At 45.8% G+C, this 27,389-nt stretch overlaps 1 protein-coding gene and 1 pseudogene across 1 annotated transcript; one reads left to right on the top strand and one right to left on the bottom strand.

Moving 5' to 3' along the window:
• Positions 1-3,810: 3,810 nt before the first annotated feature.
• LOC146342314 (vomeronasal type-2 receptor 26-like) lies at positions 3,811-15,458 on the top strand. The gene is made up of 3 exons (XM_084808494.1): positions 3,811-4,059; positions 11,930-12,056; positions 12,312-15,458. The coding sequence occupies exons 1-3, from the start codon at positions 3,874-3,876 to the stop codon at positions 13,214-13,216; spliced, it is 1,218 nt and encodes a 405-aa protein (XP_084664620.1). The 5' UTR covers positions 3,811-3,873; the 3' UTR covers positions 13,217-15,458.
• Positions 15,459-26,389: 10,931 nt separating this feature from the next.
• On the bottom strand, positions 26,390-27,104 carry LOC146342313 (olfactory receptor 10A4-like; annotated as a pseudogene).
• Positions 27,105-27,389: the final 285 nt, after the last annotated feature.

The raw sequence follows: 27,389 nt of genomic DNA, 5'->3' as shown, positions 1-27,389 counted from the left end.
TACGTAAGTATTTACGTAGCCTATCACGGCAGGGGGGAACCCCAGCGTACGGAAATGGCGGTGGCTACCGCCATTTGCGTACGCTGGGGTTTTCCCCCTGCCGTGATAGGCTACATAAATACTTACATAGCCTATCACAGTGAAAGAAAGGGATGCAAATGATGTCGGCTACGGCAGCTGCCATTTGCGTCCCTGCAGGGCTGCCCAGCAGCTGGATGTCTGGCTGCGGGCGGCTGGAGCCGGCCGGCGGCTCCGCGGCTTGGCCGTGGAGTGGAGCCGGCTGGCCAGGATTCCGGGGGGAGGCACGGAGCACCTCCCCCCCCCGGCGAGGATTCCAGGGGAAGGGACGGAGCACCTCCTGCCCCCAACGGAACCCGGTGGAGCCAGGTAAGCGGGGTTTCGTACACCCCTACATGGAATCTTTAAAAATGAAAAATAGAAGACAATATGATAAATTAGGGCTGTGCACTGACCTCCCACTTTGGTTCGGATGCTGCTTTGGACCTTCTGAAGCAGCCCTGCTTTGCTTCAGACTGATCCAGACCCAATGCACTTTTCTTCGAATGTCGATCCGAAGCAAGATTCGAATATCTGAATCATTCAGTTTTGACATTTTTCTATTGACTTGCATTCGAAAACAGAAACAGCCATAACCTGTTCAGTTTTCATAATGAATACATGACTTCTGGGGACCTCTCATCCCCCATGGAGCAGATTCCACCTGCCCAATTTCAGGCAGTGTGGCCAAGTAGTTTTTGTGCTAAGTGCAGGTAAAATGTGCTGTTCTCAGAAACTCAAACTAGACTCAGAAGGGATAATCAGAGAAGTTAGGTATTTAAGTGGTGATTGAAGGAGGAGGTCACTATCCCTAATGTCTGCTTAAGGTTTTTTTGAAGTGCAAAATAACCCCTTTTCCCTAGTACTACTTTCCTATTCACAATCACAATCAAAGACTTCAGGCTCTCTTTGGCTGAATTACCTGGGAAAACTCTGGCTGGTAGGCAGGAAACAAACAAAAACAGCAACCCTGCCAGGCAGGCACATTTAGGGATGGCGGAGAATTTCTCCCTGAAACTTCGGGGGGCCGAGCGCCAACGTGTTCGGCCCCCTGAAGAAGTTTCGGGGAGAAATCCTCCAAACCCCCCCCCGCACCCCCCCCCGGGACGGGACTTACCTTCACCGAATGTCCCTCCCGGCGGCAGGTCCGGCCGGCGGTTCAGCGGGTGTTCGAGCGGGGTGGGAGCGGCAGCCGCCATTGCAATAAAAGAAGGAAAAAAAACACCCCCTGATAGGCTACGTGACGATTAATGTAGCCTATCACGGCTAGATCTGCAATGTCAGCCATGATAGGCTACGTCAATCGTCACGTAGCCTATCACGGGTGACTTTAAAAAAAAAAAAGCACGTACAGATAATGGCAGCCCCCATAGGGAGCCACCATTCCCGTTCCTTATTTGGTCGCTGTAGTCTACGTAAAGATTTACGTAGACTACGACGAAAATAAGGGCAACACTATTTGCGTCTTAATCTACGTAAATATTTATGTAGACTAAGACGGCCAAAAATAAGGAACGCAAATGGCGGCGGCCATAGCCGCCATTTGCGTATGCTTTTTTTTTTTTTTTTTAACCCAGACGTGATAGGCTACGTAAGTCTTTAGTTAGCCTATCACGGCTGAATACAGGGACACAAACGGTGGCGGCTACTGCAGCCGCCATTTGCGTCCCTGATTCCGCGGAGCAGAGCCGGATGGCCAGGATTCCGGGGGGAGGATTCCAGGGGGAGGGATGGAGCACCTCCCCCCCCAGTGGAACCCGGCGGAGCCAGGTAAGCGGGGTTTCGTACACCCCTACTATTGGGCAGTATAATAATGAAATGAAATGAATGATTAAATGAATGAATAAATAAATAAATAAATAAATAAAATGTCCATGGGTTCCAGACTTCAGGCAGTCACTGACTGCAAAGCATTTTCATCCAGCTATTAAAGGCAATCCTTAAGTTTGAAATGATGTTGGTTTGTTCCATTACTTACGAGCCACCAATGATGGGTGTGTGTGTATGCCACTGGCTGTACTTCCTGAATGGTTAGTGCCCCACTTTTGTCAGACCCCATGAATTACAGCTGAAAGTCCTGACTTCGCTCCCATCTGGGTGTGTTTCCTTTCAACTTCAATGTGGTGGTGTACAGAGGCTAACTGCCCAAACAGTTATCCTTGTTCCAATATTTCTGGCCCTGACTGTACATCTCAGCTGATAAGGAGAGTGCTGCTGGGGCAAAACCAATATTCCCTAACACTGTAGCCTTTCACCCTACTCCCCAGTGAGATGACTGTGATGGCTCCTGGGTTGAGGGGGAAACCCTTTGCACATGTTCAGATGCAGAAGCCCTTGCTTCTTTATTATTGCTTTATATGTTCTGAGCCTTGGCATGGAAAAATGGGTAATGGAGCTTTTCCCTGGTGATCCTGCTGCTGTCACTGGGAGAAGCTATAGCTAAGTAATATACCAGTTTGGTGAAGTCCTGGAAACACTTCACCGCAGTAATATTTATTTCATTTCTCATCTTCTGTCTCATTTCCTATGGACCATTTTTGAACATGTGGAAGATCCAGGCTCCTGGAAATTCATGTTTGGTTCTACTGATACGTTGGAAAGGAGATATTTGAAGTCTAAGGGTGCTTCCAGATGAAGGGGTCCTAGCGCTGCCAATTACAGACACTGTCAAACTATTCCATGTTTCCTTCTTTAACGGAGAGGAAGGAATAGGTTGGGAAAAGCTGTGGGAAGACAAGGGAGGGTTCCAAATGGAAGGCAGCTTTGTCTGCAGCTTCTGAAACATTCTGTGAATGAGGCAGTATGATTGAATGATAAAAACACCCTCAGCAAGCACCCCAGATGTCACAACTTGGCAAATTGCAAAGAAATACCATTAATCATTTTTGAAGTGACTGACCACCCAGGTACCTGAAAGGAGGACTGGTGGTTGAGAAATTCTTTGAATGAATAAACAAACAATGCATTGTTAACCTTTTTCTCCTCCAATCCAGCTTCACTCTTTTCTGAGAAGAATCCGCTTTAATAACAGTGCTGGGGAAGAAATATTTTTTGATGACAATGGGGACCTGGCAGGCGGATATGATCTCATAAACCTGGTCACCTTCCCCAATGAATCCTTCCAGAGAATCCAGGTTGGGAGGACGGTGCTTGAGGCGAATACACAGAATGGGTTCACTATTAATGGAAGCGCCATTGTGTGGAATCGTAAGTTTAATCAGGTGGGAACGTCTGTTTTTATTTTCACCAACATCATCTGTATCGTCAGCATTTTTAAAAGCACATTAGAGAAACTGCTATCCAGGGTGGTTGATAATTGATCAGAATATGGCAGACATGCCCAGTTTTTATTTATTATTAGGGATGGCGGAGAATTTCTCCCCGAAACTTCGGGGGGCCGAGCGCCAACGTGTTCGGCCCCCCGAACAAGTTTCGGGGAGAAATCCTCCGCCCCCCCCGCCCCCCGCCCCCCCGGGACGGGACTTACCTTCCCTGAATGTCCCTCCCGGCGGCGGGTCCAGCTGGCGGTTCGTCCGGTGTTCGAGTGGGGCGGGAGCGGCAGCCGGTCTTTCGACCGGCTGCCGCCCCCGCCATTGCAATGAAAGAAAAAAAAAAAAGTCCCCTGATAGGCTACATGACGATTCACGTAGCCTATCACGGCAAGATTTGCAAAGTCAGCCGTGATAGGCTACGTGAATCGTCACATAGCCTATCACGGGTGACTTTAAAAAAAAAAAAAAAGTGTGTACGGATAATGGCGGCCCCCATAGGGAGCCGCCATTCGCGTACGCGCTTTTTTTTTTTTTTTTTACTTTCATGTTCGCGGCCGGGCGAGGCGGGAAGCCTCCTCCCCGGCCTGAATTTCGGCCGGGCGAGGCGGGAAGCCTCCCCCCCCGGCCTGAATTTCGGCCGGGCGAGGCAGGAAGCCTCCCCCCCCGGCCTGAACTTCGCGGGGGGAGCGGCGAAGCGCTCCCCCCCACCGCGAAAAAGCTGCGAGAAAAGGTAAGTGACTTTCGTTCACCCCTATTTATTATTGATTTAATTGAATAAAAACCTGGTAACCAAATTTCTCAAGGTATTGTACAAAATATAATAACACCAAAAATAAAATAATTTCCCAATATAAACTGTCAATAATATATGAAATGAATAGATACACCAACACATCATAAAAGATAATATGAAGGCAGAAAGTGAAATGACTGTCAGGTACAAAAGATGAAGCACATCGTAGAGACGAAACGAATGACACTCACAGAGCAATCCTGTGCTTCTTTGGAGAGTGTACCAAGGACTACTGGACAGGTCGAATCCCCCCTCCCAAGGCCAAAGGAACTCCTGCATCCCCAGCTGGAGGGATCTGCCTTCGGGTCCTTCCCCCTTCCTCACTCCTGCCCCACTGTAGTTGCCACCATAGGCACCACAGCAACTGTTGCTCCATGGTCACAACTGCAGGACTGCCCCCCTCATTCCCCCTCTGTGCCAGGCTCTTGCTGGCAGGGCTTTGGACAGATGGAGGGATCTTAAACACTCAAAATGCAAAAAGGATTTTGAAAGTGCAGAAGAATAGAAATGTCTTAGCCTGGAGTTGAAGAGGTAACAATGTGGGTGCCTGGTGGACTTCCCTTGGAATGCCATTTTGGAGCTGGAGGACCGGCACCAAAATGCTGAAACTCACCACTGCAGCTAAGGTATCCAGATATGATGGAGAGAAATTTACTGCAGCTGGGCTAAATGCACCATGGATTAGGGATGGAGGAGAATTCCGCCCCAGACCCAAATGAGGCTGGATTCAAAAGAGTTCGCGGCGGAATGTATGTCTTACCTCCGCCTCCCTCCGGAATCCTCAGGAGCCAGCTCCTCTCTGTGACGATTCCGCGGAGCCACACACCAACACCGTATCGCTGAGGAATGAACACAGCCGCAAACGGGCTAAGCTAAGGGCTTTATGGCCGCAAGTGGTGTCCGCTACACCATTTGTGGCTGTATTCATTCCTCAGTGATACGGTAATGGTGGCTGCCATTACTGTATCGCCATTTGCCAGCGATACGGAACCAGCGTGTGGCTCCGTGGAATCACCGTGGAGAGGAGCTGGCTCCTGAGGATTCCAGGGGGAGGAATGGATTGCCTCCCCCCGTGGGTGGATTCCCCACGGACCAGAAGGTAGGGAATCCACCCATCCTTACTCCGGATGCCTTGAAGAAACTTCCTAGCTGTTTGCACTGGAGATAAAAAAAGAGACAGGGATAACTGCTTCTTTATTGACGCATTCCAGAGTGGTAGCATTCAAGCCCTGACAGGCTTTCCATTCCCTCTTCCCCACACTGGCCTTTGTTCTTCCTACCCCTTCAGCTTGACTGAATTTAAAGCTGAAGACCAATATCTCTTCAGATAATGCTGGCCATGATTTGTCCCATGATTTTTCTCTTTTGCTGTATTCTATTTTAACATTAAGAAAAGGCAGACTGAAATTATCTACAAAATACAAAATTCTACAGAATCATAGAATAGTAGGGTTGGAAGGGGCTTACAAGACCATTGAGTCCAACTCCCTGCTCAATGCAGGAATCCAGGTCAAAGCATCTCTGACAGGCGGCTGTCCAGCCTCATCTTGAACGCCTCCAGTGTGGGAGAGCCCACCACCTCCCTAGGTAACTGGATCCATTGTCATATTGCTCTAAGAGTCAGGAAGTTTTTCCTGATGTTCAGCCAGAATCTGGCTTCCTGTCACTTGAGCCCATTATTCTGTGGCCTGCATTCTGGGATGATCAAGAAGAGATCCTGGCCTTCCTTTCTGTGACAACCTTTCAAGGACTTGAAAAGCGCTATCATCTCTCCCCTCAGTCTTCTCTTCTCAAGGTTGAACATGCTCAGTTCTTTCAGTCTCTCTTCATAGGGCTTTGTTCCCAGTCCCCTGATCATCTTTGTTGCCCTCCTCTGAACCCTCTCCAGCTTGTCTGCATCTTTCTTAAAGTGAGGTGCCCAGAACAGGACACAGTACTCCAGATGAGGCCTAACCGGTGCTGAGTAGAGGGGAACAAGTACAGTACATCACCTCTTTTGGATGCTATACTTCTATCAATGCAGCCCCAAATAGCATTTGCCTTTTCTGCAGCCACATCACATGGTTGGCTCTTATTCAGCTTGCAATCAACAACAATTCCAAGATCCTTCTCGCATGTAGTATTGTTGAGCCACGTATCCCCCATCTTGTAACTGTGCATTTGGTTTCTTTTTCCTAGGTACAGAACTTGGCATTTATCCCTCTTCAATGTCATTCTGTTGTTTTCTGCCCAGTGCTCCAGCCTATCAAGATCACTTTGAATTTTGTTTCTGTCTTCTAGGGTATTAGCTATCCCACCCAATTTTGTGTCATCTGCAAATTTGATCAGCATTCCCTGCACCTCCTCATCCTCGTCATTACTAAAAAATGTTGAAGAGCAGTGGGCCCAGAACTGAGCCCTGCAGTACCCACTCATTACCTCTCCCCAGTTTGAGAAGGTCCCATTGATAAGAACTCTTTGAGTCCGATTCTGTAGCCAACTGTGGATCCACCGGATCGTTGTTTCATCTAGCCCACTTTGAGCTAGTTTGCTCATCAGGAGATCATGGGGCACTTTGTCGAAAGCTTTGCTGAAGTCGAGGTATATGATGTCCACAACATTCCCATGGTCTACAAGGGAGGTTACCTGATCAAAAAATGAGATCAGATTCATCTGGCAGGATTTGTTTTTGACAAATCCATGTTGGCTTCGAGTAATCACTGCATTGTTTTCAATGTGCTTCCAGATGGACTGCTTTAGAATCTGCTCCAGAATTTTCCCAGGGATTGATGTCAGACTGACTGGTCTGTAGTTGTCAGGTTCCTCCTTTTTACCCTTTTTGAAGATAGGGACAACATTAGCCCTCCTCCAGTAATCCGGCACTTCATCTGTCCTCCATGATTTCTCAAAGAGAATAGACAGCGGTTCTGAGAGTTCTTCTGCCAGTTCCTTTATTACTCTAGGGTGCAGTTCATCTGGCCCTGGAGATTTGAACTCATTCAAAGTAATGAGGTGTTCCTTGACCATATGCCTATTGATCTCAAGCTGCAATCCTGCCCCTTCAGCCTATACTTCGCCTTTGCCAGGGGGGTCATAGACCCTCTTTTGGGAGAAGACTGATTCAAAGTAGGAATTGAGCACCTCTGCCTTTTCTTTGTCATCTGTTATCATTTTGCCATCCTCATTTAATAGGTGAACAACCATTTCTTTCCTCTGTCTTTTACTTTGTACGTAGCTGAAGAAAGCTTTTGTGCTGCTTTTAGCATCCCTCACTAACCTCAGCTCGTTCTCAGCTTTAGCCTTCCTGACGCCATCCCTGCAATTCTGTGCTACCTGCCTGTACTCTTCCTTTGTTGCTTGGCCTTCTTTCCACTTCCTATATGTGTCCTTTTTTGTTTTGTTTCATCTCTTAGCTTTTTGTGAAGACACATTGGCTTCTTCTGTTGTCTTCCACCTTTTTTTCTTGTTGGAATTGTTTGTAATTGTGCCTTGAGAATTTCCTTTAAAAAAAACTCCCACCTATCTTGCACTTCTTTTCTTGTTAGAGTCACTTTCCATGGGACCTTACTTATCATTGTTCTGACTTTATTAAAATCAGCTTTCCTAAAATCCAGGGTACACGTTTGGCTACACTCAGCTTTTGCTTCCTTTAGAACCATGAACTCAAGTCTGACATGGTCGCTTTCCCCCAGAGTTCCTGGAACTGCTACTTTACCCACTAAGTCATCTCTGTTGGTTAGAATCAAGTCAAGGATAGTAAATCCTCTAGTTCCTACCTCTGTTTTCTGTAGGAGGAAGTTATACACCACACAAGTCAGGAATTTCTTGGAGGGGCCATGTTTTGCAGAATTTGTCTCCCAACAAATATTGGGGAAATTGAAGTCCCCCATTACTACTACATCATGCTTCCTTGAAACATTGGCTATTTGCTTGTCAAAAGTTTCATCCTTGTCTTCTCCTTGATTGGGTGGCGGGTAGTAGACTCTGACCACGATGTTCCTTTTATTCTTTGCTCCATTTATTTTAACCCAGATGCTCTCGATAGGGCTACCAAGCTCATCCTCCTGTATTTCTGTGCAGAGATAAGTATTTTTAACCTATAGTGCAACCCCACTTCCCTTTCTGTTCCTCCTGTTCTTTTTGAACAAGTTATATCCTTCAACTGCTTTATTCCAGTCATGAGAGTCATCCCACCAAGTCTCAGTTATATATAATTTCCCTCCTGCATTAAGAGTTCAAGATCGTTCTGTTTGTTTCCCATACTCTGGGCATTAGTATATAGACGTTAAAGACCATGTACTTCATGGTTTGGCTTTCTTCCTACATGTTTATGAAGACTATTATTGGGTGCTATTAGAGCTGTTCTCTCCACTGCGGTGCATGTGCCTTCATCCATCGTTATCCCCAACTTTACATCTCCCTTCCCCATAGCATTCAGTTTAAAGCCCTCCTGATAAAGTTCTTCATGCTGTGGCCAAATACATTCTTCCCAGCCTTTGTGAGGTGCAACCCGTACCTTGCCAACAGTCCATCTTCCAGGAAGTATAGCCTGTGGTCCCAGAATCCAAATCTCTCACATCAGCACCACCTTCGTAGCCAGTCATTCACCCAGAGTATTTTTCTTTCCCTTTCTATCCCACTTCTAACTACTGGAAAGATGGATGAGAAACTTATCTGGACCCCAAAGTTCTTGAGTTTCCTGCCCAAAGCTTCAAAGTCTGACGTGATTTCTTTGTAGCTCCGCTTGGTGGTATCATTTGTTCCCACCTGGATGAGAAGAAAGGGATACCTGTCAGTGGGCTTTATGAGTGCAGGTTTCTAATCCGTCCTCCCGGGAGACAGCATACCTGGTGAGTCCATGGGTCTTTGTGACATACTTGGGTTTTGATCCCACGCACCAAGGAGTCTCCCACTACTACTACTCTTCTCTTCTTGTAGCTGTAGGCCTTTGTTTCATCACCTCTGCTTGGCTGACCTTCAGCCTCTTGCCTGCTCTCATGCAGGTTCCCCTGAAATTCTTCCTCTGCAGGCTGTCCTCCATTTTCATCCTCAAGTATCTGGAAATGGTTCCCTAGTTCCACTGCCTCCACTGGTGCCAAGTGTCTTCTAGTTCTTCTGCTCCTAACTGTCACCCTTGTCCAAGGAGTATCCTCAACTTCATTTTTCCTCACCTCAGCAGGTTCCTCTTCTGCCTCAGCTTGCTGTTGTTCTTCTAGCTTCTGTTCTTCACTTTGTTGCTGTAGTTCCACCATTCTGTCCAAGAACTCTTCGTGTTCTCTTATTCCCTGGAGGGTCGACACTCACCACTCCAGTCCTCTTACTTTTTCTTCCAACAGCGTGATGAACTTGCACTTGTTGCATGTGTGGGCAATGTTGTTCTCCAGCACGAAAACAAACATGGCACACACCTTGCAGGTCACCACCACTGGAGAGTCTTGTCCTTCCATAGTCTCTTTTCCTTTGTTGTGCCTAGCTTCCTGGTTGTTCTAGAGTAGCCTGTTCCTGGTCCTCTACTCACTGGAGGTTAACAACGCAGGCCCGCTGGTATGGAAGTGTGTGTAACAACAAGACAAATAAATTTGTCTTGTTAAGCACACATCATATTCACACCATATTCACCTCTGAAATTAGACGCTTGACTGATTTTAAAGCTTAAGACCGATATCTGTAACATTAGCAATAACGCTGGGCATGATTCGTCCCAATATTTTTCTCGTTTAGTGTTTTTGATTTTAACATTAAGAAAAGGCAGAATGGAATTATCTACAAAATACTAAATTCTACAGAACATCATATTCATTTCTGAAATGATATGAAGATATTTTTAAATCTAATGAAACTATGAATAATGGGATACTGAAACATGGATACACAAGGTATTAATGTTGACACGATACCTTGTCCTTCAGGAATCAATAAAAGTGCCTCACTTTTTAATGCTCACGTTGTTGCATGTATTTATCACAAATTTAGGCTTGATCGGAATACCATCCCTTAATTTCACCCATTTTAACAATTATGCTAATTGACAAACATAGTTTATCCATTCTCTGTGAATAGACAGTTCTGAATTTTCCAATTCTTAGCAATGAACAACTTTGCTGCTGTTAATAAAGTAGAAAAAAAAAAGGCTCATCCATTTTTGATACACATAAATAGAAAAGCTCTGATATCCTTGCTTTCAAGGTTCCACACAAGTCAAATCCAGTTACTCTGTGTCTATCTTTTGAAACATATCTCTGGATACTGTTTGGTCATGCTGATGTACTAAGACCTTGGTATCAAAGATGATGACCATTGGTGCTACTGAGGACATTTGTGTTGTGACTAATATTTGCCCCAGAAGTCTGTGTAAGACTCTTGCACCAACTTTCATAATTGGCTACCTTGTCAATATTTCTCCGAGAAGATTTTGGTCTCTGCCTCTCTCATAAGCTAATCTCTGACACAAATTTTTAATTTCTATTGAGTAACAAATGATATTTTAAAATGGATTATCATATGAAGTCTGAATGATTCTAGTAAGGGATTCTAACAGAAGAATTTGTTGTTTCTCACTGACCTCTGAACTTGCAGACCAGGGGAAAAACAAGCTAAAACCATTTCAAACAAAGCTCAGAAAAAACAAGGTTATCCCTTAACTCCAGGAAAAACATGCATCAGATAAGAACATTGTAGAGAAGGATAATTGTTTTCTGACTATTGTTGACATATTTGGCTTGTGATGCACAAAACTGAATATAAAATATTGTGGAAAGGATATAGAACTGCAAAACTGCTCAAGATGAATATAGTCCAATGCAGTTAACCTGGGTAGTTGGTATTCTGTTTGGGGAACGTACAGAAATGTGTTCTTAGCAGAGCTGAAAAAAGAAGAAGAAATATATTACTTCCCAAAATCACACCTAGGATTTGGGGGAAAAATAATCAGTAATTGTACAAAACAAAACTGCTCTTTATAAACGTATTACATAAGTTGTTTCTAAGAAATCCTAGGAATAGGAGAGGCAAAACAGGAACTTCATGACAACACATAGGCCTCATTGACATCTCTGTTCCTTTTTGCTACAAGCTCAGAAATGTCATCGGGTAAAACACTGAATCTTTATCAAGGCAATGCTCCTGAAATGATTCTTTGAAAGCTTTTTGAAATGACTTTTGCTTCCAGTTCTCCTGAAAGTAGATATGAAAAAGCATTTTAAAATATGTCTTGCTTGCACTAACTTTGTATTTTGTATTTTGCATTTTGTATTCTGTGCTCTTATTTCAATTTTGAATAATGTAAAGACAGCTTCAGATTTTGACGTAAAAGCTGAAAATACATGCCTGATCACAGAGAACTCTATGTAAACATTCTGTGATTGCATTCATTTGTATTCTTGGTGGTAGTTTGTGCTGGGGAAATGGCATGGGATATATTACCTGCCGATCCATGATCAAGGTAAATATAGAAATCTCACATCACAAAATCCCCAGACAAGGACCAAATCTGTCCAACTGTATACCTCTGTTGAAACTGCACGTTATAGCAGAGAGTTAAAAGATCACCTTAATGCCAAGTGTGGATTTTGCAAGAGGGTAGAAAGAAGCTGAGGCCATCTGGTGGTGGTTGTTGCTGTTGTTGTTGTTGTTGCGGAGATGGCTCTTCGGGTGACAATAGCTAGGGGCTCTGGGCCACATTGTCTTCAACAAAGAGCAAAGGACTAAAACAGTTAGGGATTCCTCCTTTGGAACTGCTCTCTCCCCTTTGTTGAATGCCAGATAATACCTCAGAAGCTTTATAACGGCCAATTCCATCAGACCTGTCCTTCCTTGTGGTTACTATTAGATGCTGCCCAGTTCCACCTGTGTCAAGAGCTGCCACCCTGGCCAGAGCATGTCCATCCAGCAGGGGAAGCAAGTGTGTTGCTACGACTGCACCGAGTGCCCCCAAGGGAGGATTTCCATCCAGATGGGTAAGTGAAGTGATCCAGAGTGACCTGGAAAATAATCTAGAATGTTTAAATTCAGGTTTAATGTACGTCCTGGCAGTTTTTTCTATAAGCAAGTATATGCATTCATTCCCTTACGCAGATGACAACATGAGAGAGCATGGATGCTGAAAAAAGAGGAAGCTATGTAATATTTTTGTTTGCTACAATATGACATTCAATGAAAGCAACCACTTTAATGGATTTTGGAAATATGGAGGCTTTGCTTCTTACTTTCAGATGCAGAGCAATGTGAGATGTGCCCTGAAGATCAGTATCCAAACAAGAACCAGGACCAATGTATTGCCAAGGAAATAAGCTACCTATCCTATGAGGAGCCCTTGGGAATTGCACTGGCATCCTTAGCTCTTCTCCTCTCTGTGATCACCATTTCTGTGATTGGGAGCTTCAGTCTGCATTGGAACACCCCCATCGTCAAAGCCAACAACTGGAGCATCACCTGCAGCCTGCTCTCCTCTCTGCTGCTCTGCTTTCTCTGTTCCTTCTTATTCATTGGGTGGCCTGGGAGGGTGACCTGCCTGCTGAGGCAAATAGTGTTTGGCATCATCTTCTCCATCTCCATTGCTTGTGTGTTAGCAAAGACCATCACTGTGGTTTTGGCCTTCATGGCCACAAAGCCTGGGAACAGCATGAGGAAATGGGTGGGGAAGAGACTGGCAGTATCAGTCATCTTTCTCTCTTCTCTGACTCAAACTGGCATCTGTGCGGTGTGGCTGGCAACTTCTCCGCCCTTCCCAGAGTTTGACATGCACTCCCAGCTTGACACCATCACACTTCAATGCAATGAAGGCTCAGCCCTCATGTTCTACCTTGTCCTGGGCTACATGGGCCTTTTGGCCACCATCAGCTTCTCAGTGGCTTTCTTTGCCAGGAAGTTGCCTGATACTTTCAATGAAGCCAAGCTGATCACTTTCAGCATGTTGGTGTTCTGCAGTGTCTGGGTGTCTTTTGTTCCAACCTACCTGAGCACCAAGGGGAAATTCATGGTGGCTGCAGAGGTCTTCTCCATCTTGGCCTCTAGTTCTGGCTTATTGGGTTGTATCTTTCTTCCCAAATGCTACATTATTTTGCTGAGGCCTGAGCTGAACACCAGAGAGCAATTAGTAAGGAAAAAGAATGGTTAGACTTGAGAGGGGAAGTGATGTCATTCCTAGGAATGGTAATGCATTAAAACTTTTGCCACTCTCATCTGGGGGAATGTGGTCTTTCAAACACCCTTATTCCAAATCATGTTGGGCTTTCTAGGTAATAAACAGGTCTTTGAATTGTGGACAGAAACAGATTGGTAGCACATTAAACTGCTGTTCCAGGAGTCACATGTTGCTGATACATGCTGCACTTATTTGTTTGACTGCAGTGTTTTAGATCAGCTGAAGTTTCTGAACACTTTTCAAAGGCAGTCCACCTTTGGGTGCATTCCACTGATCCAAGTGCGATTTTTCTAAGGCGCATGTCAGCATGGGAAGATTTGGTATCTCCAGGAATGGGCATGCTTGGTGCTCCAGCATTTGTTTTGCAAATGCACTCCTGTCCACTCCTGAAACTCTGTCATCATGATTTAGTGCTGAATAGTAGTAGTAGCAGTGGTGGTGGTGATGATGATAATAATAATGTATTTCTTAGCCGCCTTTCAGGGCGCAAGCCCTCCCAAGGTGGCTTACAGCAATAAAACACATAAAAACATTAAGATATTAAAAATGATAAAAACATAAACATCATAAAAAAGCAATAAAACCAACAATAAAAATAGTAATACAAGCAGCAATTCCAACCAACAATAAAACCAGCAGCAGCAACAGCGATAAACAGCAACAACAGCAATTGTATCAGGCAAAGGCCATGGGAAAATTGCGGGTTACACCCAAACTGCGAATTGCAGCCTCCCACTTTTTATTGTGGCAATGGAGTTCTTCTGCATCTTCGTGTTTGTTGCTTGGTTATTGAGTTGTATTTCTTTCCCAAAAGCTGCTCTGTCATACTGAAACCTGGAGACCGCTGTTAGCAAGAAATGGAATTGTATCACTTGACTCTGGTAAAGTCCCTGGTGTAAGTGTAGTGGAAGGACTCCCTTAATTGTGACCTCATTTGATTTTCATTGGCAGAGCGTTCTTGGAAAATGAGAGTCATCAACCTTCTACAACGTGGGCCTTTGTGGAATTGCAGAGAATTCAGGATATATATGGAGACTTGTCTAGAAATCTGCTACACAATCAGTGTTACAATTTTCCATCTTTTTCACTGCTCCGTGACCATCTTCCTAGTTCTCCAGGCTCACCGTCAGGGTGGCATGAGGTGCAGGCTGTCTCTGGCCAGCTCAAAGTAGAAGTAGCCCAGACTTGTCATCAAGTTTGACCCAGAAGCTTTTTAATGCCTTAACTTGCAGTTTTGCCTTGATTAATGAATCTCTTTCAATTGTGTCCATGTTTTCTGAATGGCAAAGAACAGTGCTGGTGCTGGTGGTGACACCGCTCTCCCTGCAGTGAATCCATTTGGAGCCATTGCCCCATGGCAGAGCCTGTGTTCTGGAAGTGTGAGGCCAATGGGTTGGCTTCCAAGCCATGTCTGTTTAAAGGATCTCTGGTAGTTGAATGACAAGAGTGCCCTGTCTGAGAATCTCCCGAGAGTGAGAATAGGTGAGTAGTAAAGGAAGGGGGTTCACATCAAACTCTGAACCACACCCCATTTTCGAAGGTGGCAGTTGCGCCGCCCCCCTGTTGAGATGGGAAGCCCTGCCCTAGCCGGAAGCCCCATGTATGCGATCAGCTGACCCGGTCATATGACCTTCAGGGTCACCTGACGGGGTCATGGGACCCCTCTACGAACTCGCCATGCCACCATGGACCCATAGGAATTGGTTTTAGAGCCCTAGGGGCACAGGTGTGGAAATGGCCTGAGGTGCCATTTCCAAGCCGTGCCCGGATTGGCCCAGCAGGGTCATGTGACCCCTCTACGAACTTGCCAAGCCACCGCAGACCAATAGGAAGAGGTCCTAGAGCTCTAGCGGGTACGGACGTGGAGTTGGCTGGCGGGGCCTTTTCCAAGCCACGCCTGGATTGGTCCTGTGGGGTCATGTGACCCCTCTACGAACTCACCAAGCCACCATGGCCCAATAGGAAGAGGTCTTAGAGCCTAGCCCTGTAAGGTCATGCCCCACAACCCCATTGACCAATAGGGACAGCCTTGGCCCCAGAAAAACAGCCTTTTATCATGCCCAGATATGTTTTCTGCACAGAGAATGTGGCGTGGCCAAGAGTGACTGAGGGGCCTTTGGGTTTTACTCATCAAAAAGTGTGTAACCATAAATGCAAAAAGTGTGTAACTGTTCACATACTCCTTATGGTTAATTAAAAGGGTCCTATCTTTCATATGTTTGCCGGCTGTTTGTACCAGACTCATGTATTCTCTTACACAGTTTCCATCTTCAAAATTGGGTTGGTGTGGCTTTGTGGGGATTTGCTCTGCATCCAGGTAAAGAGCTGCAAAATTAATATCATAATGCTGAAAATTAAATGGATTTTTATTGAAAGCTCCGCTGAAGGAATCATTATCCACTAGGCCTATAACGACCTGTTTAGGCAGTTGCCCCCAAAACAGGTTTTCCTGACTGGCAATACAGCTTCCTCTTGGAATGCTAAACACTTTCATACTCACATGATCAATGGGGTATGTGGCGTTGGCTGTCAACAGAACCTCTGCATGGCCTAAGCAAATGCCAGGGGCCACCCTCACTTTTTTCACAAAAAGGGAGGTTGACAAAACTTGCAGTCTGTAACGTCTTGCTGCACTTTCTGTCATTAAGCAGAAAGCATATTTGCTGCGTGTAAGTTTAATTTTCACATCAACTCCATTTAACAGCAGCTTTTCCTGAAAAAACAGATCAGTGTGAAGATGTCCCAATAGCTCTATTTTTCAGCTTTGAGCTGCTAGGTTTGCTCTTTTAATGAAGCCTTGATTGTTTCCATCCAGACCTGCAGATTCATGTTCCCCGGCTGTATCTTTATAAAATAGGCCTGCTGAGAATTGTGTTGCTAGAGTATCCTCACTATAGTTCAGCACAGATTCAATGAAAGCAAGGGTAAGAATTATTACTCTGACTTATAAGTCGATCTCCCACCATTACATCCAGTTGACTAAAGATGGATGCTATGGGGTAATTCACCAGGCCTACTGCCACATCTGCAGCAATGTTGCTTCCATCTTCATTGACAATTTTGCAGCACACATGGAGCAAGCTGTTGTTTAGATCCATATAATCTTCACCATTTCCTGCGATGAAGAAGTCTAGGGGTACGGATTCTGTCAGGGCTGACAAGGGGGGTACCTCAATAAACAAACTTCTCTCAATACTGGTCTGCGTAGGACCAATGCTGAATAGATCCAATTCAGATTTAGTGCATTCTTCAGAGCTGCAGTGGATAAAAGCCATGATTGAGTCTAAAATGTATCTCTGTTTGATGCAGCTGGACATCTCTTCTTTCTTACAACACATCGCTTCTGACATCTCTTTCCTCTCACAACTTTTCTTTTAAGGGGGTGGGGTGGTCCAATCAATCTCACCCATGATGCTTTTCTTTTTTGGCTCCTTTTCCTTTTAATATACATTAGGCCTGACCCCTCTTGAGAAAGTGGATTGTTCACTCTATTCAGAACTGCTTGAGTAATGTGACCAGCCACATCTTTAGCAATATTATGTGCAGCAGTCTTCATGTGGAGTTTGATGATGTCCAAGCCTCTTCTCAAAAGGGGAACTGCTTTTTGGAAAAGGCTCCTGAAAATCCCACTGATCCCTGCCCCGTACATAACAGGGGCACCATGGAATCCTGGCAGCGCATTTCTGGCCTGGGCTCTATAATATCCCCTATACAGGGTAGGTTCCCCATATGTTTTTAGGATGACCATTTTAACTTTAAAATACCTGGGGTCTCTGGGGGCGAAAGTGCAGCTTCACAACCACCTTACCAAAACGAAATGGTACACTTTTGTTCTGATCCGTCTTTATTTCAGCAGTGATGGTGTCAATGTGATGCTTACTCACAGGTATGTAGTGAGGCTTGTCATACCCAATGTTGACACATTCCTTGTTCTGTCCACACACCGGCACACAGTGCAGTAAAGGTACATAAAAGTCCCCAACAATCTGGTATTCCACAATGTCTGTGTAGATGTATACGGTGTTAAAGCCACCGATAATGTCAGAATTTCCAGTTAACGGCCCCAATATGCAGATCAGCTCTGTACTGGCTACTATGCTATACGGTGTTGTGGCTTTAACAACAACTTTTCCAGACACTTCATCGTAGTGCATAATCGCTTCCGGGCCACCTGGTTTATCTAGTATAAGCTTGTTTATGTTTTTGACCAGATCAGGAATGCTTGCATAATAGCCACTGCGCAGAAAAAAGGTTCACTTGCTTTTCCCTTGATGAATTTCAATGTGCGCATCGCTAGTTAGAGTGTACCAGCTGTGTGGGTATTGTATCTCAACCAGACCCACTTCCCATGACCCTGGAAGGTCCAGAGATCTTGTTAGGCATATAGTAAATGCAGAGATGGTGTTCTGTGGGAAAACCTCTGCACAGGCGTTACTAGGCAGGGTAATGTAAAACCCACTGTCACCCATTCTGTTCTGCCCTTCTATACAGGTTCACAAAGATCAGAAGCGAGCACCCAACTGTTGAACTTGCTAGGCCAGCCTAACCATTTCACTAGGTGATACTTTCTCCTACCCCTACCTTTTGTAGCCAGGACTTCTTTGATCCTGTACACCCTATCCTCCATGGTATTAACCTTCTGTAATTCTTCAGGATAGAAGGTCCCCACTACTGTGTCTCCTTCATAATCTTTTAACTGGTAGACACGTCTCTTTGCTCTTTGGATGACTTGATCCACTATAAATAACTCTGTGGTGAAATTCTGTTTGTAACCCTTTGCAAAGACACCCTTGCTTTTAGAAATCTGCACATGGTCCCCTTTTCTGAGCAGGGGTGCCTCATGTTTCCTTTTTACAGAGCTCCCATATACTACTTTCCAAATGGCCAGGGTGTTAGACTGATTAACATCCACAGGTCTAGCTTTGATGGTTCTGTGAAAGCTATGGTTATAACTTTTTAGGAATTGCGGTAGCACGTCTGTATAAGTGAAGGTATTGTTGGCTATGAAATACCTCCACATTTTTGTTTTTTTAAGTCCTGTTGAACCTCTCAACAACCCCAGCTTTGACCTCATTATTGGAAACAAAATGGTGTACCCCATGTTTTTTGAATAGATGACCAACATCCTTGTTTAGGAACTCCGTTTCTTTGTCCATCTGTATTTTGATAGGCTGCCTTCTGTCTTGTGTGAAAACCCCTTTAAAAGCTCCAGACACCTCCCCACCCGTTTTGCCTTTTAGAGTGCAAGCACAGGCATATTTAGACAGAATGTCTATCACTGCTAAAATATACTTGTAACCATTGTTGTATTGAGAAAATTGCTTCATGTCGACTACATCAGCTTGCCATTGTGCATCCCCTTCAGACACTATGGTCCTATTTCATTTAAAATGGATCCTGGCTGGTTTATGCAGTGTATAAGCCTCCTGATCTGAGAGCCACTTGGTAACCTCTCTTCTGACCAGCGTTTTGCTCTGTTTCTTTGCCTCCTGAAGTAAGGGGTTCACTCCACCCAAACTCCCAACATCACCGGGGGTATAATAAATCTTCTTTAGGATTTCTTCATGCTGTGACATTTTGTAGGTTAACACAAGAATGGATGTGTAGGGTTACTACAAAGCATTTTTATTGGTGCAAAAGAGACAACCACCACAGAAAGCATTATCTTTCTATGACCGTGTCTGGGGAAATATATGGCAGGCAGGAAATGTTGACTGTCGGTGAACTCTTGATGTTCAGGTTCTCAATATCACCACACATTCCATGTTCCTGTGTAACACAATAAAAAGCTTAGAGTCAGCAGCATGTAGCCCCACCCCTGGAATTGCTGTCTAAATACTATTAAGAACAAATCTCAGAAATAAACACTTACTGGTGTGCCTCCTTTCTCAGCCACAACTTCCATCTCCTCTTCCAGATCCTCAAGGGATGTGCAAAAAGTAGACCAGGTTGTGTCAGGATCCCCCAGCTCCATTTTCTCTATAGGTGAGGTGGCTATCATAAGCACCCTGCTTTTCATAAGCACCCTGGCTGCCATCCATGTCTTCAACAGGCTTCACCTCAGTGCTATCCATACTCCAAGAGGCATGTAACTCAGTTTCAGGAGAAGTTCTTTGCCCTCTGGGAAATACAGCTAAAGTTAAGCTCTCTGTTACAGTTGCTGTGACAACAGCTCCCTTCCCTGGTTTACTGTTTATGACTCCAGGTGTCATTAGGGATGGCGGAGAATTTCTCCACGAATCTCCAGGAGGCCGAATGCCAATGCATTCGGGCCCCCGAAATTGGTGGTGAAATTCTCCGCCGGCCCCCCACCCCCCACCTGGGATGGGACTTACCTCGTGCGAATGTCCCTCTTGGTGGCGGGTCTCAGCGGCGTTGTGGCGGCGTTGCGGCGGGGGCGGCGGCGGCCGGTCTTCTGACCGGCTGCCGCCACCGCCACCACCATTGCAAAATAAAAAAGGAAAGTAAAAAACAAAAACAAAACACACCCGTGATAGGCTACGTAATGATTTACATAGCCTATCACGGCTAGATTTCCAAAGTCAGCCATGATAGGCTATGTAAATCATCAAGTAGCCTATCATGGGTGACTTTGAAAAAAAAAAGCGCATACGCAAATGGTGGCGCCCATGGTGCGCCGCCATTTGCGTTCCTTAGTTTGGCATGTCTAGTCTACGTAAAGATTTACGTAGACTACGGCGAAAATAAGGGCAACGCAAATAGCATTCCCTTATTTTCGCCGTAGTCTATGTAAATCTTTATGTAGACTAAACGTGCCAAACTAAGGAACGCAAATGGCAGTGCCCCCTGGGCACCGCCATTTGCGTACGCACTTTTTTTTTTCAAAGTCACCCGTGATAGGCTACGTGACGATTTACATAGCCTATCACAGCTGACTTTGGAAATCTAGCTGTGATAGGCTACGTAAATTGTTACGTAGCCTATCACGGGTGTGTGTGTGTTTTTTACTTTACTTTTTTTTCGTGGCGGGGAAGACAGGGCGCTCCTCCCCGGCCTGAATTTCGGCAGCGAGGGATGGGGTGCCTCCCCCCCAGCCTGAATTTCGGCCAGGCGAGGTGGGGCGCCTCCCCCTCCTCGCCTGAACTTTGGGGGGAGAACCAAAGCACCTCCCCCCCACTGCGAAGCAAGCTGCGGGACCAGGTAAGTCCCTTTCGCCCATCCCTAGGTGACATAGGTGCAGTTTCCATCTTTCTGGGCTGATTGCACAAGGGTACCAGAGGATGAGTAAAACCCAAAGGTCCCTCAGTCACTGTTGGCTGCACCACATTCTCTGTGCAGAAAACGTGTCTGGGCATGATAAAAGGCTGTTTTTCTGGGGGTAATGCTGTCCCTATTGTTCAGTGGGGTTGTGGGGTGTGACCTTACAGGGCTAGGCTCTAAGTCCTTTTCCTATTGGGCTGTGGTGGCTTGGTGAGTTCGTAGAGGGGTCACATGACCCCACAGGACCAATCCAGGCATGGCTTGGAAAAGGCCCCACCGTCCATCTCCATGCTCGTACCCTCTAGGGCTCTAAGACGTCTTCCTATTGGGCTACAGTGGCTTGGCAAGTTCGTAGAGGGGTCACATGACCCCACCGGACCAATCTGGGCACAGCTTGGAAATGGCACCTCAGGCCATTTCCGCACCTGTGCCCCCTAGGGCTCTAAAACCAATTCCTATGGGTCCACGGTGGCATGGCGAGTTCGTAGAGGGGACACATGACCCCAGTCAGGTGGCCCTGAAGGTCATATGACCGGGTCGGCTGATCACATATGTGGGGCTTCCGGCTAGGGTGGGACTTCCTGTCTCAATGGGGGGTGGTGCAACTGTCTTCTTTGAAAACAGGGCGTGGTTCAGAGTTTGATGCAACCCCCCCTCCTTTACTACTTAGGTGGCACTGAGCTGGATGGACTGCTGTGAGGGATGTCTGAAAATATGGCCCTTTAGGGCCTGAGGCATCCCCACTCAACTTGCATTTTTGAGCTGAGCCATGGTTTTTCCCAAAATCCAGGTACTTCTTATGGTTTGCTTCTTCTCTTCACCAGTAGAAAGTTCCACAAATTGCAGTCACAATTGGCATAATTTGTACACATTACAGCCGGATTTTGTTTGATCTGCACAAATTGTGGCCATAACTTGCTCAAATTAAGTGTAGGGATGTCAGAGAATTCTGCCATGGATCTCAGTGAGGCCGAATGCCAGTGCATTCGGCCCCCCGAAATCCATGGTGGAATGAAGCCCCCGTCCCCCCAACCCACGAAAGGCTCACGGGATGAAGTCCCCGCCGCCCCCAACCCATGAAAGGCACACAAAATGGAGCACTTACCTGCTCCTGTCCGCACTGCTTTGCGAATGGCAGCCGCCCTGCTCCCGTCCGCGCTGCTTTGCGAATGGCGGCCACCCTGCAGCTGCCATTTGCTTCCTCATCATAGCTGTGATAGGCTATGTAAATACTTATGTAGCCTATCACGGCTAATGCAGGGACGCCTTTTGCATCCCTGCAGAGGCCGTGATAGGCTACGTAAGAATTTACATAGCCTATCACGGCAAGCAAAACAAAACAAAAAAACCACGTACGCAAATGGCAGCAGCTATGGTGGCCGCCATTTCTGTTCCCTTTTTTTCCACTGTTTTAGCCTACGTAAATATTTTCGTAAGCTATTACGGTGAAAAAAAAGGGGGAATGCAAATAGCGTGTACTACGCTATTTGTGTTTCTGTTATTTTCACCGTAATAGCCTACGTAAATATTTATGTAGGCTAAAACGGCAAAAATAAAAGGAATGCAAATAGCGTAGTACACGCTATTTGCATTCCCCTTTTTTCCCACCATAATAGCTTATGTAAATATTTATGTAAGCTAAAACAGCGAGAAAAGATGACGCAAATGGCGGCCACTGTAACCGCCACCATTTGCATACACGTTTTTTTTCCCCTGCCGTGTTAGGCTACGTAAATATTTACGTAGCCTATCACTGTGAAATACAGGGATGCAAATGGCGGCGGCTACGGTGGCCACGATTTGCTGCCCTGCTGCCCAGCGGCTGGATGTCCGGCTGCGGGAGGAGCCGGCCAGGCAGGAATCTGGGGGGAGGGACAGAGCACCACCTCCCCCGTCAAGGATTCCGAGGGGAGGGACAGAGTCCCTCCCCCCGGTGAAAAATTCCTTGAAATGGTAAGTGACTTTCGTACATCCCTAATTAAGTGGATTAGGGATGGAATTTGCACAAAATATTCAAATTGCAGCCACAATTTTCACAACTTTTTATTGACAAGAAAAAAATATCAGAAAATGCACAAACTGCCCTGACGCGATGCTGATCAAGTCAGACCAGCTCACAGGGAAGCGAGCTGAAGACCATGGGTTTGAGCTGCTGAAAGCTCAGCAAACTCCCCCCCCGCCTGTATTGATTCCTCCAACGTCCCTCAACATTGTTCACACACATTATGTCATCAAAGCAGGTTCTAACATCCTTCTACAATTGTGCTGTTGGTAGTGGATGATATTAGTTCTACTCCCATTACCTTGTTGGTTGGGCGGTCTACTCCCATTGCCTTGTTAAGGTTGCAAATGCATCCATAGATAGATAGGTCATGTAGAAATTAATTTTGCATGTATTTGGCCCCAGGTCTGCATTTTCTTCAAGAAACCCTTCCATGCAAGACATAGTGGGGCCCTCTGCTTTAGGTGGGTGGGGAGAAAGCTCATGTGGGTGGGGCCACCGACAGTCTGTCATACAAACATGTACATTCATTAACATCCACACCTAAGACACACCCAGTCATACATGCAGACATCCTTTTTACACTTAAAGCCTCCATTCACACCTATAACACACTCAGTCACACACATCGACGTGGTTGTGGAATGAGCTCCCTAGGGAGGTTCGCCTGGCACCTCCTTTGAACCCATTCCAGACCCAGGTGAAACTTGTTTCTTTTCCTAAGAATATTAGCATTGTAGTATTCTAGGCTCTTAGATCTGCTGTTTTAAATTTGTTTCTGTATTTTAAAGCTCTGCATTGCTACAAGGTTTTGTTCTGGTTGTACTTTGTACTGTATTTTTAAGCTTTTACATTTTATATTGTTTTTATGCTGCATAAAATTTTTGGCTTTAATTTTTGTGAACCTGACCAAGAGCTTCTGCTAGATGGTCTAGAAATGTAATCTATCAGGCAATAAAGAAACAAATACACTCAGATTCTCAAAATTAATACACACAGAAAGATACACTGATACATACTGTAAAGAAACTGTATTTATTTGCAGTAAAATTTAAATATATTAGGGTGCATGGCAGGCTGGGGCATGGTGGAAGTTGTAGGACTTTTTTTCTGTCAAAATACGCATACGTTTTGCCCTTAATGAGTTATGGCATGAACAGGGACTATTATGTTGGACTGGCAGTTGGCCAAGTGACAGCTAGACTATCACTGTTGCTAATTGCTACTGATGAGATGCAAGGGTCACAAGAAGATGCTTGGAATGCTTAAGAGACACCTGAAGAGAACCCAGAGCAGTGGCAGTGGCAGTGGCAGTAGGGAAGATGAAAGAGCCAATGAAGCGAAAGTCACTTGAGGGAAGAGCTGGAGAAGGTCTGACAGCAAGGAGTAGAAGATTCCGGAAAGACGGCCTTCGGGAAGGAGCTGAGGCCAGGGTGACCGTAGGTTGCAGAGGACGTGAGGCAACTGTGACTGCTGGTCCCCAAAACTGGCCCTTTGCAAAAGGCAGTGACACAGCTCGATGAACTGTGGAAAGGCTCTGACCATTGTTCTTTAAACCACACAATGAGAACTATGAAAAACAGGTCCTATGAACATTTTCTTACACATTCATATCAAGACTCTAAATGAAATGTTTCACTGGAGAACCGGTGTATGGTTTCGTCTCCTTGCAAAACCTGATGAAAACTTTTAATCCCATCAAGCAGTCTGTCCATTTGCAGAAGGGTGGTAGGAAGTGGGGATTGTGTGTGGGAGTGGGGGAATGCAGCCTTGACCGAAATGTCAACATGAGGAGAACAAATAAAAATATGGAAATGGTTGTTATGAGCTGTCATATGCACACTTGCACATGATCATTATGCAGAAGAGACTAATTTAGCAAAAAACAAAACAATCAGTAAAAGTTGTGTGCATGTGGGGGGGGGCATTGGAGATCCCAGTTAGCAAGTTATGATTAATACAAAAATAGGGAAGATGGTGCTACAAAGGTGTCTCCAGTAAACAAAGGTGTCTCCAGTAGCTCATCCTTAATACTAGGGATGGCAGAGAATTTCTCCACGAATCTCCGGGAGGCTGAATGCCAATGCATTCGCCCCCCCCCGAAATTGGTGGTGAAATTCTCCGCTCCCACCCCTCTGGGATGGGACTTACCTCCTTCGAATGTCCCTCTCGGCGGCGGGTCCCTGCGGCGTTTCGGCGGGGGTGGGGGTGGCGGCCGGTCTTCCGACTGGCTGCCGCCATTTCCCTGTAAAGTAAAAAAAAAGAAGTGATAGGCTACGTAACGATTTACGTAGCCTATCACGTCTGACTTTGAAAAAAAAAAGTGCGTACGCAAATGGCAGCGCCCATGGGCGCTGCCATTTGTGTTCCTTATTTGGGCAGGGGTAGTCTACGTAAAGATTTACGTAGACTACGGCGAAAATAAGGGCAACGCTATTTGCGTTGCCCTTATTTTTGCCATAGTCTACGTAAATCTTTACGTAAACTACCCCTGCCCAAACAAGGAATGCAAATGTCAGCGCCCATGGGCGCCGCCATTTGCGTGCGTGCTTTTTTTTTTTTCCCAAAGTCAGTCGTGATAGGCTATGTAAAGATTTACGTAGCCTATCATAGCTGACTTTGAAAATCTAGCCGTGATAGGCTACGTAAATCATTATGTAGCCTATCAGAGGTTTTTTTTTTAATTTACTTTTTTATTTCGCAGCTGGGGAGATAGGGCTCTCCCTCCCGGTCTGAATTTCGGCGGTGAGGGATGGGGCGCCTCCCCCCCAGCCTGAATTTCGGGGGGAGAGACGGAGCGCCTCCCTCCCCACATCCATCCTTACTTTCGTCCATCCTTACTTAATACTATCACCAGTATTTATGGGTGCCTGGGATGGACATCACTTTAAAGTAGGGGGAAATAAAGGAAAAGTATGCATTTTCTAAAAATTATAAAATAAAAGTCACAAGAGTGCAACACCCCCCTCAAGTTTTGGGATGTTGCAGGCGTCCAATACGGGGGCAGAGTCTGATGGATTCTTTCCCGCTTGGCCTGCCAGACTGGGGTCGGTGAACCACTGTCTGCCCCCGCTCACCACTTGATATCCTGGCACGCACCTGGTGAGCTCCACGGGATTGCCCATCCCTCGGTGAGCCGCTACTTTTAAGTAACAATGGCGGCTCCTTGTTCTGAGTAAAAGGTATTTCACATAAATGGTGGCTGTAAGATGCCATTTATACAAGGTGAGAGGTGTGAATGGTCCAATTTGCTGCTGATCTTGCTGCCACCGCCAATTTCTCCAGCTACCCCTGCCTAGTATGGTGGCTGTAATGGGAGGATTATCCCCAAGGATGCCAAGCCTCCTCTGCCACTGCCACTTCCCAATGATACGGAGCATTGCTGCTTCCCCTTCTGTCAGGATGCTGTCGGAGCAGCTCTCAGAAAGCCCTGTGAATGCTGGAGGCCAGAGCGTCCTTCAGAGGCGCTCTGGTAGCCACTGTCGGAGAGCCCTTTTCGATTTCCCATAATTTATTATATTGATATATCGCCCCATAGCCGAAGGTCTCTGGGCAGCTCACAAAGATGAAAAACCATTAGGAATACATTACACAAAGTCTGAAACCATTTACACAAAGCAAATAAGCAGACATCACACACTCAGACAACATATATCTAAAAACAATTTATATTTAGGACCCTCTGAGTGCTGAGTGCTGCTGTCAGGGTTGGAAGTGGGATATTTGGCGTTGAGAAAGGCTTTTGTCTCTCCCATCCCCCAGAGATTCCTAGATCTCAGTGAGCAGGGATTGGAACCTCCCCTTCCATGTACACTGAGGGGTGTGTGTGTGTGTGCGCGTGTGCGTGCATCCATATGGTCCCGGTCCCCAACAGCTGACACTGGATGCAGCCGTCATGGCCAAAAAGGGTATGCACCTTTGCATTAGGTGTAACAACAATGAATTGGGGTGCTTTTACATGTGTCAAAGGGAGAAAGCTGGTCTTTTACAGCTAGATAATTAAGAAAGACTAGTTTCTTTCTTAATGATTTCTTGAAAGCAGCTTTAATCTTGTTATTCCTCAGGCTGTATATAATTGGGTTAAACGTTGGTATCACTATGGTGTAGCAGAGGGAAGGGATCCTGTGACTTTCCAGGGAACAGACCGATTTGGGTCGAATGTAGGTGAAAGTGACAGTTCCATAGAAAAGACTGACAACAATGAGATGCGAAGTGCAGGTGGAGAATGCTTTGCTTCTGTTCCTGGCCACAGGCATCATTAGGATGGTGGAGATGATGAGGATGTAGGACAAGAAGATGAGCAAAAAGGGTACCAGGATAAAGAATAGTGTTATAGTGGCAACTGCCAATTCATTCTTGAAGTTGTCTGTAGTGCCCAGTCTCAAAACGAGTGGAACGTCGCAGAAGAAATGGCTGACTTTTATTCGGCCCACAGAAGGGAAGGGTAAAGATTGAAACAGGCCGCCCCAAAGCCACCAAAATACCAACGGCCCATGAGATGGCAGCCAACTGGGCACATTCCCTGGGGCTCATGATGCATGACTATTGCAGGGGTTTACATGTGGTGACGTAGTGGTCATCTGCCATGACACAAAGAAGGCAACACCCTGTGATGCCAAAGAGGATGAAGAAATACATCTGAACCTGACAGCCCCAAAGGATATCGTGAGATTCTTTGCCAGTAAATGCTCTCGCATCTGAGGGATGCTCCGACTTGGATTCCTGCATTGATCAGGGGGTTGGACTCAGTGGTCTTGTAGGCCCCTTCCAACTCTACTATTCTATGATTCTATGGATGATGGATAAGGTGTAGCCAATTTCCAAGAAGGACAAGTTCCGGGAAATCCTGTATTTTTATGATGGGTAGGAAGGATAAGAAAGCAGAAAAGGATGAAGATGAAGTTGGAACATCTAGTTCATTAT

The sequence above is a fragment of the Heloderma suspectum genome, chromosome 6 (assembly GCF_057233095.1).
Source record: "Heloderma suspectum isolate Gila_16-S chromosome 6, 16-S_ref, whole genome shotgun sequence".
Taxonomy (NCBI): Eukaryota; Metazoa; Chordata; class Lepidosauria; order Squamata; family Helodermatidae; genus Heloderma; species Heloderma suspectum.
The sequence above is the reverse complement of the archived record's forward strand: the minus strand, read 5'-3'. Positions and strand labels throughout refer to the sequence as shown.